The sequence below is a fragment of the Miniopterus natalensis genome, chromosome 12 (genome assembly GCF_054644295.1).
Source record: "Miniopterus natalensis isolate mMinNat1 chromosome 12, mMinNat1.hap1, whole genome shotgun sequence".
NCBI lineage: Eukaryota > Metazoa > Chordata > Mammalia > Chiroptera > Miniopteridae > Miniopterus > Miniopterus natalensis.
In genome coordinates, this window is record NC_142092.1 from 39,382,278 (window position 1) to 39,402,711 (window position 20,434).

The 20,434-nt window shown below is 42.5% G+C and overlaps 1 protein-coding gene across 1 annotated transcript in view; it reads right to left on the reverse strand.

Annotated features, from left to right (window-relative positions):
• Positions 1-20,434, reverse strand: part of PRUNE2 (prune homolog 2 with BCH domain) — a 205,300-nt gene that overhangs the window by 74,790 nt on the left and 110,076 nt on the right. Inside the window, exons 7-8 of the mRNA XM_087822707.1 lie at positions 9,171-9,329; positions 314-6,980 (exon numbers count right to left, since the gene is read on the reverse strand). Of these exons, the coding sequence (XP_087678833.1) occupies positions 314-6,980; positions 9,171-9,329 (6,826 nt within the window). The remainder of the gene's footprint in view (positions 1-313; positions 6,981-9,170; positions 9,330-20,434) is intronic.

The following is a 20,434-nucleotide window of genomic DNA, read 5'->3' on the forward strand; positions in this document are numbered from 1 at the left end:
CTTTGTAAAATATATGATTACCTAACCACTATGCTGTACACCTGAAACTAATACAAAATAATATTGAATGTAAATAATAAAAAGACACTTTATACCAAAAAAAATCTGTTTAACCTTCTCATGTACTCTCAAAGACAGGTATTACACACTCAGCAGATGTTACCGCTGTGGTAGAGGAGGGTTTGATTAGGCTGTACTGCAAACATGGTTAGCTCCTGTTCACTCACACTGGTAGGAAGAGTGTGTTTTACAAACGGGTTACCTGAATGAAAGCAGCAGTTTCTGGGGGTTGGCGGAGTGGGATGTTTCTTACCATTTAATGGTCCTATGTCTCCACCTGCTGGTGAATCGGAACGATCTGTTTCTGCTTCCCAGTCGATGTTGGATGGAGACAACTCCATGTTGGAGTCGCCCCTTCCAGGCAAAGTAACTGATTCGGGCTCTTCGTGAATATGTAGTACAGCCAGCTGGCGTTCAGGTTGTCTGACGTGGGGCTCAGTGTGGTTTTCCTTGCTGCTTAGATCAGGAAGAGCAGAAAGTAATATCTCTCCTGCTTCACTCCCCAGAGACTTATCCTCTGGAGTCCCAGCTTCCCCTGTCATTTCAACACCAGGAGTAGGTTCTGTGAGGTAGGACAAATCAAAGGGAGGTGTGTATGGTGCCAGTGATTGCTTCAGAGCATCTTCTTCCAAGGGACGGTCACCACCATAGAGAAAGTGCTCAGGCTCCTTCATTAAATCTTCGTCAATGTTTTGGCCCATGACATCATATTCAAAATCACCCCACGAGGCTTCAGATGAACAGATATCTTGCCTCCCAGCATCCCCATCCACTGGCGTATCAGGGTTGCCTTCTGATAATGTCAATCTACTCATGTCATCTATTGTTCCCGTGGACGTATTGAGACCTGAGGCATCACTAAAACTGTGTTCAAAGGCAGCTTCACTGACATCCAGACAAGTGTCTGAGGCTAGCAGAGCGTCAGGACCCAAGGCAGGGTTCTCAGCAGTCAAAGGTTGCTCAAGGTCCAACAAGGCTGCTTCACCTGTCTGACTTTCAGGAGAAAAGTCCTCTGAGATCCAAGACCCGTTGCCGTCCATGGTTGGCTCTTGGTGAGTTACAAAAATACTGGTTCCCACCTCTTTAATCACTGGGATTGCTCTGTCCGTGGGTTCCAAGATTGGCGCCATATCGGCTCCTTTTTCTGATGCTTTTAAACCTGTGTCATTTTCATCATTTATTTCAGAAGGTTCAGGAGAATCATTGTGAGAGGCAGCAGGCTGAGATGAGCCATTAGTGTTTGCTTGATCACTGGCTGGAGGCAGTGGAATTGTGTTTTCAGAATATAGTTTTGAATTGTATGGAACAAGTTCCTGCCCGGGCTCGTGATTGGGTTCTTCATCCAACTTCGGCTCTGTGAGATATAACTCACTGGCTTCCCCTGTGGGTCCTATCCTAGCACTCATGTGCTGCCCAGTCTCTTGCTTGGCTTCATGATCGTGACAAATATCAGGGCTGTTGGAAGCCTGAGGATTGCTGTCCTGGTCACAGTGAGTCAGTATATCAGGATTCTCACCATCTGCTTTCAAACTGAAGGGCTGTTTAGCATCCATCCACAAATCAGGTGAAGCTGAGGCCAGCTGCCCACCCTCTTGAGAGTTGCCATGTAAGATATCTGGAACAAACGTGCTTTGGGGGCCCTCACTAGGAGTAGAGCCATTCCATTCAGCACCTGACTTCTTTATCAACTGGGTAGAAGAACTGACAGCAGGTAAATTTTCTGAGGCAATGCTTGAATTTGTCATTTCACTGGGGTACGATTTTTCTTCCTCCCACCAATTTGTTTCTTGACACTCAATAGCTGAGGCATTAGATAGAACACCTCCATTTTCATCCATGTGAGTAAGTGTTCGGTCTGTCTGATCCCAGACGGACAGCACTGTATCGGGGCACTGCTCTTGGGTAGGTGTTTCAGGAGTGAGTTTGTCACTAGCAGAAGATGTGAAAGTTTCCTCTCTGGGATCCTTTTCTTTAATTTGGTCCAATACTACAAGCTGGCTAAGCTGATCAGCTTCTGGGTCTGGCTGCCTTGGTTGAATGTTCCAAAGTTGCTCATGGGTGTTCTCCCCATTACTATCCAGAAAGGATGACTGATGTTCATCATTGAAAGGATTAGTACAATATGTTTCCATGGATTCCATGTCACCCTGAATGGGTACGCCCCAGGGACCGACATTTTGGTATACTGAAGGCTTCATCTCTAACATACCACCTGAGTTAGATAGTTCCCCTTCAAATGCACTCTCCATTGGTTGCCCTTCCTGGAGAGATGCATTCCACCACTCAGTGCCCTCGGCTGAGAAGTCAAGAATTTCCAGTTTAGAATAGTTTTCATTCTTTGGTTCAGTTTTGGGAGATACTTGCCATATGATATTTCCTGCCTTCCCTGTTCCTGGAGATCTGGTCTCCTTATCCGCTGCTGTTATCTGTATGTCACTCTCCTTTTGTGGTGAGAAATCGCCGTGATCAGGGCTGCTTTGTTGATGGTCAGAGAACGGGTCTGATGTAGTCTCATTCTCTGCTGGTCCTGAACTGCCTACGTAGGCAGATAACTCCTCAGACTTGGGATCTGCCGTGGCCAAGAGCTTAGTAGGTTCATTGAATGAGTCCCAAGCTCTGGGTTCACTCTGAGCAACCTGGGAAGTGGCCAGATTGCTCTCCTTCTCCACTGACTCCTCATTACCTACACTGTCATCATCAGAACCTGAGCTTGTTGAAGTGGACTTGGCATCCTCCGGCTGCACAGTGTCAGGAATATCAGGTTCATTTTTCTCCTGATGGCTAACCACTAGATTTCTTTCCTGATATGCACCTGAATATTCAGAATATTTGCCTGTTTCAGGGCTGGATAAAGAGGAAAAGGAATCACCATCTATCGAGTCATTCCATATCTCCAAATATTTAGGAACCTTGTGATCTAATCTCCTTTCAAACCCATCCATTCTGTTTTCCTCTGGGTCCTTCATTTCGGTAATCACTTCTAGTTGGTCATCAGTAGTAATTAGTCCAGATTCTTTACTCCAATCATCTTGAGTCTCCTCCTGATGCCCAGTATTGGGTCCATGATCCCAAGAAAGCAGTACAGCCGAAGAATCATTGAGGTCAGGACTTGATGCACTGGAATGTGTACACTCACTAGAAATGCTGTCTCTGTCGTAATTTCCGGATGAACTGGCTGCCGGAGGGCTGCTTTCAGCACTCTTACCTTCCAGATTCTTAGTTGTGTCAGAACTTGTGTAACTGACCTGCACATCACTGTCTACAGGGCCATCCCAAACATCAAGGCTTTGGGGACATTCAGGAGATGGCTCTTGGTTCACTCTCTCTGGCTCCAGAATGTTATATTCTTCAGTTTTCTCAAGATTCATTTCAGGAAAAGATACACTTTTTGTTAAGTTCGGCCTATCTGAAATTTCAGTAGTTTCACCTGAATTTCTGTGATTCATGAAGTGCTTTTCACAGGTCTCTCCTGCCTGCAGGTGATTTGTGGGCACCTCTGTTTGCACATCACAGGGGTCTAAATTGTAAGATCCCTTCTCATGCTCTAAAACCTCCTGGGGTTCCTCGGTCTGAGGACTTGAAGTGACTGAAAGAGAGCTGATTTTGCCTGACTCATCACAGATTTCTTCATGTTCAGATGCAACTAAGGAAGAGCATTCCTGGTCACCTTGTCCTTTTCCAGAAGTCCCCAAGGCTCCATCTGTCACTTCCTCCTCACTCAGGTGCTCCCTATCTACGACTCTGTGGGTTTCCTTCTCACTTTCACTTTCTCCATAGCTAGGACCTTTCCATGGATCTGAGCCTACAAAATGCCCTGGGTTCTCCTCCTCACTCAGGTGCTCCCTATCTACGACTCTGTGGGTTTCCTTCTCACTTTCACTTTCTCCATAGCTAGGAGCTTTCCATGGATCTGAGCCTACGAAATGCCCTGGGTTCTCCAGCCTGGTTGCCAGGGGCGCTGTATCGCCTGGCAGGTTTCCTCTGAATGTGTCTTTCTGGTCTGGACCAAACGCTCCTGACTCACTGGCTCCAGAGGTTCCTAGCACGTCTGAACTGGAACTGTCCTTAATGTTTTCCGATGAGCTGGGAGTTTCGGGAGGCAATCTGCTCTCTTCTGAATCTGTAACATACGATGGACCTGGTAACATTAATGATGCCACGTTGTTCTCTCTCATGACAGAATCCCAAATACTATTCGCGATGAGTTGTCCACTTTTTTCATTCAGTGCATGATGCTGGCTGGGAGCCGCGTCCTCGCCGGGCTCGTAAGAAGCAGGGAGGCCCCAGTCGGCCTGATTTGCTTCCTGGTGCTCCACGCCCCACGGTTCTAGCTGTCTCACTGAGAACCGGGTTTCGGGTTCGGTGCCTTCAGCCCCATATTCCTGTGCCCGACCTTCCCCAGGGATGGCCACGCCCGCGCTGCAGTCATCCCAGTCCAAATCGTTATCCGAGATGGTCGCAGTGGACTGGGTGTCCTCCAGGATGACTCTGTTCCACAGGTCGAGGCTGTCGGGCGCCGCCTGCCGGGAGCTGGGGCTGCTGTGCAGGAGCGTGAGCTGCCGGTTGGTTTCATTATACAGCCGCATCATGCTGGGGTCGTCGGAGCTCGACTGGCTGCTTTCTCCAGCGTCATCCTCCAGGGAGGCGTCCTTGTCATCTGTGGGCTCTGTCTTCGGTAAATCCTTATCTGGGCTGCGAGTGGCATTTATTTCAGAACTATCATCTGCATGAGGTGGAGCCCACATTTCTAGGTTCCCAGGACCTGAAGTCACCCGTTTTTTCGGGGCCTGCAGCGGTGACTGGGCTGGGATTTCAGCCTCCTCCGTGGTAGAGTTAGCATCTTTTGACTCAAAACCTCCCTCTTTAGCAAATGGCTTGTTTTCGGTTTCTTTTTCGTCTCCAGCAAATGTTGGTGATGTATAAGAATCGGAGGTGGAATAGTTAGTATCTAAGGGGGAGGGCACTGAATCTTCCCCTACGTTGGATGCACTGTAATCGGAACATTTATATGTTAAGAAGGAATCTTCCCAAGGAGCTAGGACATCCGACCCTCCTTTCTTGATGCTCTCCTCAAAAAGGTTCCAGGAATCTACCTTTTCATACACATTCCCCCTAATTTTTGGATCCAGGCCACCGTCCTGATCCTTTGCTGGCTTAGCACTATCCCAGGCATGATCCAGATCAGACCTGGGGTTTCCAGGCATAAGGATGTTAGCCCTGGAGTCATGGTTCTTGGTGCCCCAGATTTCTGGAGCTGTTTCATTATTTGCCTCACTGGCCGAATTGTCCACCAGGTCTTCTGCAGGAAAAGAAAATCCACTTTTTGCCATGGCCCACTCATTCGGGTCCCTCACAGAAGGTGTCTCACCGCTCGTTGGGTGCAGATTCCAGGTATTTTTCAAAGCCTCAGTGTCATTTTCTTTACCGAATGCACCCCAGGCTGGGAATGATGCTGGGGCAGCTGGCTCACCGTCATCCGTGGGATTGCCCCACGGTGCAGGCATGGCTGTGGGAGAGCGATCAGAACGCCACAGAGCAGCAAAGTCATCTATCAGATGGTTTGTTCCCCGAGGAGGAGCGTCTGGCAAATGCGACTTCTCAGCGGGCAGGCTCTGAAACTGCAAGCTTTCCTCATTTTGGTCTTGAATGTTATTGTTGCCCAGCCCGGGCTGACCAAATTCTGACTCCCAGGGACCTGACTTTGAGAATTCGAGACTCTTTGGTTGAAATATAGAATCTGAGGCTCTCCTCTCCCCTGGGCTTGGCTTATGCTCTTTCCAGGATTCGGGGCTCTGGAAGACAGACTCCTGCTCACTGGAACTCCAGGTATCTGCAATATTTTTAGAGTCAATTTCCAAGCCACCCCACCAGCTGCTGCACCGCCCACGTGTGTGAGGTGGCCCTGTGGGACCTGCATCGACTGGTTTTTGGGTCTTGTTTTCTGAATAGAGTAGACCTGGTTCTTCAGTGGATGGTGAGCTTTCTACAAAGCTATTCATAGGTGTTGGTGGGACCCTCTTTCCAACATTTTCCAGCCTTTCTGGAGAAAGAGATTCATCTCCCACAAAACCTGTCAGGCTCAAGTTTCTTTGAGAGTTATCCTCAGGACTTTCTTGTCTCTGGACAAACTCCTCATCAAAATCCACAAGGTTATCTTTGCCAGCCTCTGACAAAAGCGAGCTGGATGAGTAATTAGAAGTGTCCATCCCAATCCCATTGAGTCCCTTAGGTCCCATGGGGAGCTGTCCTTCTGACGAATCACTGTTGGGGAAGAAATCATCTGCTGGGGAGTAGTCAGCGGAATGGGAAGAGGGTTGGGACTGTCCAGAAACCATGGGTGCTGGGTCAAAGTTGAAGAGGTCAAAGTGTTCCCCATGTTCTCTGGACAGGGAATGCTCCTCCACCACCGCCCCTTCAGGGATGGGACTGTAGGAGTCAAACCCTGGGAGGAGGCTATGGTGAGGCCCAGCACCTTCTCCTACTGGGCTGTCATCACTGAGGAAAACCGAACTTTCCTTGGATGAACGGCTGCTCCTAATGGTGGCCAACCCGCTATCTGGGCTAACGAGGTCTGTGTTGACATCCACCTGGGCCTGATTAGAATCACTGAGATCTGGAGGGTTTTCTATGAAATTCACAGAGTTGGGCTGTGGCTCAATGTCAGAGCCGTACAGCTCCATTATCCCGGATGACCCCTGGGAGAGCGGGGCGCTGCCTGCCACGGCTTCTGTGGAGGACGTCCGGCTGTTGGAGATCATCTCTGGACACCTTCTATTGATGACTTCCTTGACAAGGAGAACCACCTGGTCACAAGTCACTGATGCGTTCTCCTGCTGGTACACCAGGATCTCATCACAGCCACATTCAAAGGGCTCCAGCTCAAGGCAAGGATTCTGACACTCCTCCAGCTCACAGCAGATCTGTTGGAGAGACAGGGGTTTGCATGAGCACCCAGGGCCTCTTTGCTCTTTGCAATTAGTCTTTCTTAATTTTTCTTAATATAAAATTAATCTGTGTTCATCTGTCTGAAAAGAACTCAAAAGGTGTGATGTGAAACATGGGAAGTCTCACTAAATATATCATCAACTCTTTCTCCACTGCTATCAAATTTGCTTTTCATTGAACTCGAAATCCAGGGGCTCACTTTTTCTGGTTTCTGGAAGTTATAGGTAAAGAGATCTAAACCATTTAAATCTTTTCCTCAGTGTAATATAACACCATCTTCCAAGAGAAGTGGAAGCATGCAAAAAAGTGCAAACTTTCTTCAAGTTTGAAAAAACCAGAAATAATGCTGGTTGCTGACAAGGACTTGTGGGAAAATGTTGGAATAAAGGGAAATGGGGCAGGAGAAAGGCTTTGTTTAGCAGCAGGCAGCCAGGGCCTCAGCCTCATAAAGCCAAGGAGAAAGTATGAAAGAAAAAGCAGCTGCAAGAAGCAGAACCTTCCAATAGCACCCAGGCCCCAACTGCCCCCTCCTGCCTCAGGGAGAGTCGGCATGGAGTCCAGGGCAGACACAGCTGACTTGGGAGGCCAAGAGAATGTGTGACAGTCAGTGCAAGGCCAGAACTGGGCTGCAGCTCATTGATTTTTAGGAAGTGTTGGGGATATTTTGCACACTGGGCTTTTGAAATGGTCCCATGAGATTAGTGACAATAACAACATCAACAATAACCACAGAGTTCGCAAACATAATAATAATGATTAATAATAATACTAATTAACATTTATTGAATGTTTTCATATGCCAGGCCCAGTTCTAAAAGTTTTATGTGCATTATCTCCTTTAATCTTCACAATAATTTGACAAGGTAGGAACTTATCACCCCATTTTGCCAATGAGTCAACAGAGATACCTAGGAAGATGAAATACCTTGACCAACCACATGCAACTAACAAGTGAAGGAGCCACATTTTGAACTCAGACAGTCGAACTGCAGATGCTGACCCTTGACTAACAGTGACCACACGAACAAAGAGGGATTCCTTTGGAGTAGTCCTGACCCTGTGTTGCTCAAGGTTCCAAAGAGCTGTCTCTTTGGTGATGGGCGGGGAGGGTGGGTGAGGAAAGGAGAGGTGGGGTAGAATAAGCCAAGGCCTTCTAACCCTTTCATCTGCTCTTCTACTTCAATCTATTTTAAATTAACCATTTAAAAAATTGGTTTGCTGCTAAAAGTGATTTGAAAACCTACCATACTGAAGGCTGAGAAGACCTAATTCCTGTCCATAGGAAATCAGTAACCAAAGATAAACTTAAGCTTTGAAACCCAAGGCAGAGCAAAGCACTGAAAAAGCCTTAGGCTGATGACACAACACACAGAGGTATGTGGGTCAGAAAGATGGTGCAAAATGCATCTGTAGCAGGGACAAGGGCCTTTTTCATATTTGGACATGAGAAAGCGCAGAGGAGTCCTTACAGTCATATGTCAAGAAAGCTGAGATGAATCTCTTGGGAAACAGAAAGTGATGTAGAAAAGAAAGGAGTCGAGACTTTGCCCTTGGCCAAGTGTGGATACACGAGCTATCTAATCCATTAGTGAGGAAAGACTGGTTGATGAAACCATTCTAGGCTGTGCTGTCCATGTTATAATGAATCATGTATACTCTCATATTACTTATTAAATACACCTGGTTTGGTATTTTGATTAATTTTGTCTACATTTTATATAGTTTCCATAGCCTTGGGTTAAAAGATTCTGCTCTCAACCAAGAGGGTCCAACTGATTACACAGTCAGAATTTTAGTACCTGGAGACTAACTTTGTTTAAAGCATAAGATCACCACCAGTTACTCAACACTTGGAGACCAAACAGGCATTTAGGCAGGGACTAAGAAAACAGTACCCAAAGGAGGACTGGCCCTCCTTTGGGTAGGACAGCTACGATCTATCTCTCTCCATAAATTCCTTCTAGAAGAGAAATGGTCATGGGGCTCTTTTAAAAGGCCCAATGTACAAAAATATCCCCAACATTTCTTAAACCTCAAACTCTAGGACTTTACGTCCTGGGCCATTTTCTTAATGCCATCAATCCACTCCCATCTTCCACCCCCTGCTCTGAGAGCAAGCAGGTCAGGCTGGGGGGGAACGTGCCAGGGTCGGAGGAGATCCTTACCTGGCTGCACAGCTCGAGGTTCTCGGAGTACACGGCGATCTGCTGCCTGGGCCGCTGCTCCTCCGACAGGGAGCGGGCCAAGACGATGAGCACGTCGAAGCCGAACTTGTCTGTAAATGCTTTCAGGTCAGTGGCGATGCTGCTGCGGAACGTGCAGTTCTGAAACAACAACAGGCCATTTGATGTTAATGCCAAACTGCTCAGCGCTGGGCAGTTTGCCACAAATTTGTCCAATCTTATGATGTATTATGACAGATATATATTATTAGATACAAGTGAAATAAACACGTCAAGGAAGTTTGGAAAGTTTCATGTGATGGCCTAAGACATACCTTGCCTGTTTGTTTTCCTGAACCAAGAAAAGAAGGAGCCTTTGTTATTTTTATTAAGAAGTTTAGATAAGAAACAGAATCTCTGTTTTTTTCCTAAAATATTTATTCAAAGACTGACTTTCTAAAACATACATTTCCTCTTACTGCTCCTAGGACATAGGGATATCTGCTGTTATTGCAACCTGTCACTAGAAAAATAGCAAGTAGGAAGTTATTTTCTTCTCCGTAACTGTTTTCTAATGATTATTATTAACTCCAAGCAGAATTCCTAAGGATAAACCTAGCTGAGTTCACTGAATGCTTTTTATCCCAGTGTAGATGTCTAGAAGATTAGTGTAAAGGCTGTGATGTCAGATCTGCTTGTTCTATGTGGCAACTAAGGAGAGATGAATAATTGCAGAAAAGGTGACAGCGACTGTACCCACGGAGTACCCAGCCCTGTGGCTCACATCACCCTCGGAAAGTGTGCCAGCCTTTTCAAGTTTTATTAACTATGATGAGAACCACTTTGCTGGCATGGCTGTCTCTTTTTCTTAAAGAAACACAGTGAAGAGCAATGCCTGGCATATACTAGTTGCTCAAGAAATACCTGAAGAGACACATACACAAAATCAATCTGTGCTACATAATCCTCTATCACAGCATATACATGGCATATATATGATCACTATATATAATCAATCAACTGACAGTGTATTGTGCTACTTAATGAAAATCACCACAATATGCACTCAAGAGAGATAAAGAATTCTATTAATTTTTTTATTACAAAAGTCATCAGAATTATGCATGCCACTGGTAAAACAGTAAAGCAATACAGAAATGCATACCATGGGAGGTGGAAGTGCCACACCCCTCCTCAGATAACCACTGTGAAGAGCACAACAGCAAGGTGCATTTAGGTGCAGATTTTTTCCATTCTCAGGTTAATGTTTGTATGTGGTAACTCTTTGAAACTTGTGGATGTTTATGGCTTAGACTACTTACCAGACTATTTAAAATATCCATATCACATGAACTCTAATTCTACTGAGTTCAATCTCAATGTCTCTGAGGCCCCTGACAGGATACAAGGGACACTTGGCAGATGTGCAGGCTCAGCCCATCACCAGGTTCCACACCTCAAGGAGTCTTTGTTTTCTATCCTGTGGCAGCCACTCTCATTAGGCATCTCACAAAGCCACTTTCCCTTTTTGGCTACAAGGTCTTGCACACCTCACCTCTCCTCACCTCTCTCTCTCTCTCTTCCACTCTCTCTGAAAGCAATGGAAAAAATATCCTTGGGTAAGGATTTAAAAAAATATTTAAAAAATTTTTAAATTATGTACATAAAATCTCAAAATACATTTATAAACTCCTGAAAGAAGACGCAACATTTCTACGAGAGTTTTATATATAATAAATTTATCAGGACACTACCGCTGGGTCACTCGAACAGGACAGAGCAGATTTTCCTGGCATCTAAGCACAAGATTAGGATTCAGTAGAATCAGCATTATTCAAAGCCATACCAGTGGAACATTTGCTATTCCAAAATACTGGCTGAGCGCCAATCTATTGGGATTCTTCTATTAAAATGATAGCTCTAGGATCTTGCTGGACTCAAGTCCAGTGGCAGTCTCAGGCCATGCCCCAGACCCACTGAAGCAGAACCTGCCTTTTCCACAAATCCCAGGTGATCTGGATGCACATGGAAATCTGCACAGCACTGCTCTAGGGTGGTGTTTGGTAGCCGGTATATCTCGCTGTGAAGCACTTCTTTGGGTTATCTCAGTGCTGCCGCGGGCCTCACTGACTCACCCTCAGCTCCTTGTCCCTCACACTATCCCCATCATAAAAATCACCCTGGAGTGTGTATTTCTGGGCTGCTTTGCAGCTTCTCATTTAGCAGTTTGAGGATTAGATCAAGAATCTGTATTTCATCATGTATCTCAAGTGATTCTTAGACTCAAACACCTTCGAGTAACACCCTCCCAGTTTTCCACAGGATCAGACAAAGTATTGATAAAACAAAGATTTATGTGACTCACTTAAGTATGTTAAAGAAAGAAAATGCTTAAGTTTTACAGTAACCCCAAAACAAAGACCCTCAACGACTATGCCCTACCTATCCTAATAAAATTGTCCAGACCAGGTTCCAAATCTTACTGGCTTTAGGATAATGTCAGGAGTTTCATGTTTAAAAGTGAATCCAACAAGGGAATGAGTGAGAGTCTTCAGGAGTCCAGGAGGCAGAGGCTGTTTGTTCTGCTTTTATGCCGGTGCTGTTTGCATAGGAGATAATTTATGATTGTCTTCCAGCTACGCAGGGAGTCATGTGCGGCGATGGCTCTTACGCTGCTGACAAGCTGGGCCGGCCCTGAATAAACAGCACTTCATCATCACCACAACCCAACTGTAGATACACGTTGGCATTTGATTCCCCCCACTTGCCGTCTACCTGATAAATCACTGTTTTAGTTATGTGTATACAAATACTATTTGTTAATCTGCTCGAATGTCTCCAAAATGCTTCCCCTACCTTAAGTTAAAATTATATATATATTTCCCACTCAATTTCGCAAAAAATTTAGAAAATAAAGGGATCCTACTTTAATTTACCACCCCTGCCCTCACCATACAACCTTCCACATTTGAAATACGACCCAGCCTGAGACTGCTGCATGGAATTTAGGAAGTCCCTTTACTAATTATTGCAGCTGGGAATTGACTGGCAGAAACCCAAACTATTCCCATCAGTTAGGAAGAGTGGGAACTGCTCCCTGTCACAGTCCTTTGTCACTCATGGGTCCAAAGATCTGATCATTAAACATTTTAGAGGTCATGAGTCCTTCTTCCTTAGTAATTCACTGTTTTGGAATGAGTAGGAAGGCCTGGAAATGTGGCGACAAAAAGGCTTTGTTATTTCCTGACCAAAAGCTAAGGTGTAGATCTCAAGGGCCCTAAAAAGACGTTGATGATCATGATGACAAAGAGCAGAAAACAGAAGTGATATGGCTCTACTTCAACCAATACAACAACCGAGATGGTGATGGTGTCCACTAGATTTACTGTATTTGTATTGAAAGTATGTGGACAAATGCAGTAGTAATTTCTATTCTCTGCTATTCAGTGCTCATCCCATTGCTCTGAAAAATTTAGTCTTTATGCTACACGCTGATATGAGAGAGAAAACCCACTCTTCTTACATTGCTCACATGGCGGTGGGCAACAGTAGGGTTACATGAAACAGAGAGTGTATTTGTGTATAATTATTTATTTATTAATTATTGTATTATTTATTATTATTAGCCTACTTTTGCCTACCCCTGTATATCCTAATCTTCCACTGTTTAGGTTTCTGCCCCCATCATTTTACTCAAACTGCTGTTTTCCAAAATACCAATCACTTCTAGGTTGCCAAATCCAAAAATCACTTTTCTGTTCTGACTCTATTTGACTTTTCCAAAGAATTCCATGAGGTCGACCCTACCTCCTCCTTGAAACACTCAGTTCCTTTCCTGATGTCACATTCTCTTTGTTTTTCTCCAGTCTCACTGGCTGCTCCTCAGTCACCTGTGCTGATTTCTCTTCCTCCGTCAACCTCTAAGTGTTCACTGCCCCAGGCTTTGTTCCCAAACCCTTTCCTCTTCTTTATCTACACATTCTCCTTGGTGATCTCACCCAGTCACATGACATTCAAAGTATCCACCTGAACTCCAACCTGGTCTATCCACGTGATATTTCCATGTAAATGTTTAATAATCATTTCAAATAAAACACAACCTACCTCTGCCCCAGTTTCCTCCTCATCATTAAATGGCACCACCCAGTTACTCAAGCCAAATATCTAGGAATTATTCTTGATTCTTTCCCCATTCATCAGCAAACCCTGCTGACTCTACTTCTGAAACATAGCTCAAGTCCAAACATTTCTCTCACTTTTCTCCATCTCTATTACTGTCATAGCCGCAGTCACCATCATCTCTTGCCTGGTCTTCGGTGGCAGATCCCCAACTGGTCTCCCTGCAGCTGCTCTTGGCTCCCTAAGATCAGTTCTCCACACAACACCAAGAGAACTTTTAAAATGTAAATAGAATCATGACACTCTTCTGCTTAAAACCCATTCAAAAGTTTCTCAATGCAATTATCATTATTTCCATTTTAATTTTTTCCAATTACAGTTGACATTCAATAGTATATTTGTTCTAGGTGTACAGCATAGTGGTTAGACATTTATATATCTTATGAAGTGATTCCCCCAATAAATCTAGTACTCACCTGGCATCATACATAGTTATTACAACATTATTGACTATTCTCTATGCTATGCTTTACATCCCTGTGATTATTCTGTAACTACCAATTTGTACTTCTTAATTTCTTCACCTTTTTCACCCAGACCCCAACTCTCCTCCCACCTGGCAACTATCAGTCTTCTCTGTATCTATGAGTCTGTTCTGTTTTGTTGGTTCATTTATTTTGCTTTTTAGATTCCACATATAAGTGAAATCATATGATATTTGTCTTTCTCTGTTGTTTGTTTTTTTAAACTTAGAGGAGAAAGGTTTAGTGCCTTTGAGATTATATAATCTTAGATATTAAGATATGATTTTATATATCAAAGAGAAAAAAGTAGACATAGCAATAGAAAAACAGTTGTAGAACATAAAAGACAATTCAGAGTTGAAATATAAGTAATTAATAAATATCTGAAGTCACTGATAATCAAAAAATCCTTTGATAATAAAATATCTTGTGTTCTTCTTTCCTATTATTGGTAAATACTTCTAAATGGGCACTCTTATACACTGTTGGAATTATATTCTAAATAAATCAGATATACACAAAAAAGGTTTGTGGAAAATGCTATTCATTGAGTTATTACTTTAGTAACTAAAACTTATAAACAACCTAAATTCCAACAATAAATTATTAAGTAAACTATGGAAAAGTCACACAAAAGAATATTATGCTGCTATTTAAAATAATGCTACCAAAGAATACTTAATGACACAAGAAAATACTCATGACAGTGTTAAGTGGAAAATAATTTCTATAATCATATAAAATAGAATGTCATTTTTATATGTCTTCGAATAATATATACTGAAACCTAATGCACAATGGACATTAAGATACTGTGATATTTAAGTTGCCATAATATAGTCATATTGGTCATCTACAACCTAATTGTGTCTCTCCATTATTTTGGGACCCTCTTTCCAAGGTTTCTACTAAAGGCTTTGGAGTCAGCTGAACTCCAAAGTTAACCCTTGGCTCTGCATTCACTAGCTGGATAACTTAAACGAGTTACTGCACCTCTCCAAGCCTTGATTTTCCTCATCTGTAAAACCCCACCTGATAGGACTGTTGTAAGAATTAGGAACATATATCAAAAAGCTGGCCTAGTATCTGGCATATAGTAGACAATAAACATTAGATCTCTTTCCTAATTCTTATCAAAAGATCATTCTGTGCATTCATGAGATTAATCTGATCCATAGAGAGTATTTTACAAATTTCTTGGTATGGGAACTTGTTTTTCATATTCAATTTCTTGCCTTATATCTTTTATAATAAATGTGAACTTTCAAATAATGATCACACACATTTTAAGTTATTTAAGTGATTTATATGTAAAATTCCTAGATGTGCGAGGATAGAGGAAGTTACACAAGGCTAAATATGAAGTCAAGTCATTTAAAAAATGTAGGATATAGAAACTCTGGGTAAGGCAGTGTTTATCTCACTCATGGATTCTTTATCCTTAATTCCAAGTTAGACTCAATGAATGAGCTTCTGGTTTTACACTATACATGTAACAGCTTTTAAAGCATCAAAAAATGTGTGGTGATTTTTCCTCCAGCTAAGTTACATAGATAGAGCCTTTTTCATCATTTCCACAATTTCACCTCCAAGTGTCATGACCTTCAGTGGATTTCACTCCTGATGCTAATACTTTCCATTTAGGTCCAGCATTCTGGGCCATATGCATGATCCAAAACAGTTGTCTCTCCTACAAATTACAAGTGAAATATATTGAATAAAGCTTCTCCTAAATGAAACAAATTCTTTTCTAATGTCATGGACAAGCTATTCCCAAATTTATTATGTCTGGAATATTTTGCTTCTTGCAGGAAATAGAAAAATAAAGTGAGCAGGTATCATCTGCAGGTACGATGCCTGTAGATAAAAATCATTACCAAGATTAAAACAAAAGCTTGTACGGCTTCAATTATGAGACTAGTGAGTCTCAGAAATACAGTTTGACAACCCATAACCACCTTGTAAGCACAGTGGCCAGCGTGGATTGCTGAGTTACTGAAATTTAAGAGGATAGTTTGACATTTATACTCTGCATGGATTTATTTCAAGACTGAAGACTATTTTTTAATCAAGATATAAGAAAAATGCTGAGGTATGTACGCAAATGTTCTAACTGAAAGCTTTATGATTTATGCTACCAAAATTCCATTATGATGTTTAAAATATTCAGCAATAATAAAGTCTGATAATTTTGACAGGAAAATGATTTATGAGAACACAAAATGCATAAATTAAGAGATTTTATTTATTCTGTGTTTTTTTTGTACACCCTTTAATTGGTAAGCAAAGATATTTTCCATGTTTTTACCAGATGTCATTTTTTAAAAACTCTTTTGTTCTTATTCTTACAAGCTAGTCGAGTCATTTTAGTAGTGCAAACTCTACTGTGTCTATTAAAACTGTATTAGATGTCATATTTTGAAAATAGAATGAGGCAGTGTGTGTTCACATTCTTTAGAGCTAGAGAAAACACCTACTTGTGAAAAGATTCTGTTAGAATTAAAAATATTACACTATATAAATAAATATGTAACGTATATGGACATATCAATACAATTCTCATTTAAACCAGCACTACACTGCCTAACATAATTGAATAAAGCACTGCTTCTGCATTAAGCACTCTGTTAAATGCTTTGTGTCATCTCAGTTAAACTTCAAGGTGACCCAATGGGGCAGGTAACATCATCTTTGTTCTGCATGGAGAAATGCAGGCTTTGGGAGGTTAGGTAACTGGCTTCACACAGCTCATACATGTGAAAACTAGGACTCGAACCAGGTTCGTCTGCCTCCAGAGCCCATGTTCTAACCTCTGTGTTATTCTCAAATGGGAAAATTTTCATCACCAAAGGTATTGCTAATTTCATTTTCAACTTAATAGAAGCAGTTATTTGCTACTCCATTTACTTCTGTGTAGTGTTGATTCTCCCTGTCACTACACACAAGCAAGCCACCGCCTTGATTTTAACACATTAATAATAACATGCTGCTTCACATTTTTGATGAGCCAATATTAGCACGCTTTGTGATCAATTTCTACTTTCTCATCTACTCTATAAAATAGAAATGTAGGATGGCCATTAACTTATATATTTACAAACCTAAAATAGAAAACTTGCCCAAAGAAACTGCTATAACAAAGATTGTTGCGAGATTCTTGCAACAATATGTACGTTCAAAAGGTTGAACATGTGTGTTCACACAGAAAAGAAAAAAACAAGCAGGAGAACTAGCATAATTCCTGGTATTCAGAATTATTCTCATGTACTGTAGTTTTCTTTACACAGACAACGGAAAAATGCCTCACTCTCATTCAGTATGTAAAAATGTCATCATCTAAGGATGCTTCCAACATTACTTTTCTTCTGCTCAAAAGCCCAAAGACAACCAGAAATTAGGATTGCAGGAAGCAAGGAGGGAGACAAAAGAGGCAATTGTTTTCCCTGAAAGAGTGGGCATTTTAATAGAAAAAGCCCACAGTATCACCATCATTTCAAGAAAAGTCTTCTTGTAAAGGCACAACTATCAAAGACAAAATTAAGTATCAATCTGCAGGTGCTTCAATTTAGGTCAAGCATGTCATAAGTATTACAGGAGAAACCAAGAGTCTTCCAGGCAGTCACCTTTGCAAGGTCATCATTTGGGTTCGGAAATTCAAGAATAGAGGGGGAGAGCACGTGTTTATTGAAAACCAAATGTCACGGTTTTCATGTCCTGGGACAAATATCTATTACCTTCTATAACCATATCATTAATGAAGAAAGAGAGACACAGAGGAAGAGTGTACTAGGAGATAATCCATCTGAAAGCACAGGCTTGAGTTAAGGACTTTTGAAATGAAGTGGGCAGGTTTCAGGTCAACCTGAAATTGAGTGTGTTGAAGTCCTGCCTCAGCCTCACCATCTCCGTCACAGAGGGCCAGTGTTACACCAACAGAGAGTTGCCCTGGAAAATGATGCTTATATGCACTGTACTTCATACAAGAGTGGTCCTGGGCAGACTCTCACACTAGTTAACAGCAGATTGAATACTTGCATGTGGGGAGGTGCACAGCCAATTAGAGAAAAATAAGTCATCATCTCATTAACTAGCTCAACTTAATTTACCCATAACCATCAAAGCTTTTCCATACAGTATGGATTTAAGGACTCAGTGAGGAAAATGTGTTTTGTTCATGTAAGTCTGTAAGGATTCCTATATGGGGATGAACAACATAATGGAAAAACCTCTCATTAGGCAGGTTTTTTTTTGAAGGGGTAGAACCTGGGCAACATCTAGCTATCGAATAATAATAATAGTAAGTTATTTCCATAATTGTGTATAGATGTTTTTAAAAAGTCCCTGTTGGCTTGTTTTGAGCCAGGAGCCTGAACACTTATGGCTTTATTTATTTTCCTTTGTAAAAATAAATCATCTAGCTTGAACAATATTTCAAGAAAGCAGGAGACCTTCCTTCCTCTCTGGGTAACCCTTCCTGATTGATGGAAACCACCAGTCAAGCCTCCAGAGTGCTTGCTGTACGTGTACACACACACTTCCGATCGCTCTAAGCTGTGTCAATATTAACCTGACCAAATGAAGATCACACTGTCTCTTTTGTTCCTCGCGCTTCTCGCATGGGGAGCACAATATGGCTCTTGTCAGAGGTGCTCCATCATTTTGGCTCAAGGAAACTGCCAGTACAGTTTGGGATTTGTTCTTCATGGGCAGATATCCTGATGGGTCTAATGAAGCCTTTCTGCTGACAACTCATTTGCTAAAAATACCCCACCATCATCAAGTTTAAGTGGGGAGTGCGGTTGTGTCCCCTTTGCTATCAACCCAATGAAAGTAATTTTTTTGAAGTTTAAAAAAATCTATATATCAAGGCACTCACCTCTCACCACTCCTATATGTGCTCTTGCTAGTTTCCATGTGCTCACTGATAAACTTTATGACATTCTTAAATTGGAATATAATAGGATAAACACCAATCTTAGAGCTCACACGCAGAGCCAACAGTCTGTGTGTGCCATTTGCTGCAATCTAAGCTAATTACCAGAAACCCCCCTCCTGAAAACAGATACACTCTGGGGTTTGGGGTTTATTTTCATTTGGAGAAATCTGTGTGTGGGGAGCTTGAGGAATTCATTTTCAGGTGAGGACACTGTGTTGTACTGACTGTCTTGGCTGCAAGTCACAGAAACGTTAACCTAAGAGAAAGAAAGTGAGAAAGGTCCGGGGAGCATTCTCAAAGAAGCACAGGAAGATTTGGGGGCCACGCTGGGAGGAGGGCAGGCTGCTAGGGGGGTGCTGGCCACCGACTCCTCCACCCTCTTCTCTGACACCATCCTCCGCTCCTGCAACCCGCTAGTGCTGTCCATGGGGCGGAAAGGTGGGCGGCTCCAGCTCCAGGGCGGGCCTTTCCACCTTATCATGGCTCCCTCCCTCTTGGTCTGTTGTTTGAACACCCTGGAGAAGGAATTCTGCACCCAGCAACTGAGGTGGATTGGGAAGACCACCAGATACAGACATGGCACCGTCATAGCAAGAGCGACAGGTAAGAGTCATTTCCTAGAAGAGGGGTGCTGAGCGGATAAGCCCATAGGTGTGCACCTTAGATATCAAGCACGAGGGACTAACATGCACACACACACACACAACAAGCACATGCACACACACTCTAACACCGCATACACACATCATATAATTTCCCAAATTCCCATTTTATTTCCAGCCAGCAAAGCCCAGTCATAGAAAGAGACACAATGGTTGGGAAGATAACCTCAGGGAAATAATTTGGTTAACTTTCATTTGAATGGCAATTTGCACCTAATTAAGAAGGGTATTATATAGAGGAATGACAAAACAAATCCATAAAAGTGTTAAGCTTATAAAATGAAAATTATGCTTAACCAATAAAAAATATATGGTGCCCTCTAATCAGTCCAGGAAAAACAGGCCAAGTCTTCTTAATCTTTATTCTTTCAGGTCAGTGTGAGGGCTTCTCTTTTTGGCCCCTGAAGTCTTCAGATGCTCAAATCTCCACCACAACTGTCAAATTTTCTTTGCTATTTGAACCATACATATGAGGCATTCAAATGCTTTATTTATTTATTTTTAAAATATGTTATTATTGATTTCAGAGAGAGGGAGAGAGAGAGACAAATATTAATGATGAGAGAGTCATTGATCGGCTGCCTCCTACATGGCCCCTACTGGGGATCAAGCCCACAACCCGGGCATGTGCCCTGACCTGGAATTGAACCGCAATCACCTGGATCATAGGTTGATGGTCAGCCACTGAGCCATGGCAGCTGGGCTCAAATGTTTTAAATACAAATTAGAAATGATCTACAGGCCCTTTCTATAAAAGAAAGTATTTGAACTAACTCTGCTAAAATAGGAGTTGTATATATAAATATGTACATTTTTATATATATGTAATCATTTTATACAAGGGTTATTTATTAAAAGGCTTTAAACAGGCTAAATACAGAAAAAAGTTGGAATTCATAACAGATAAAAATAAATAACTTTAGAGCAGAGTTGCTCAGCCTCGGCACTACTGCCATTTTGGGCCGGGTAATTCTTTATCCCGGGGGCTGTCCTGTGCATTAGCAGCATCCCTGCCTCTGCCCACTA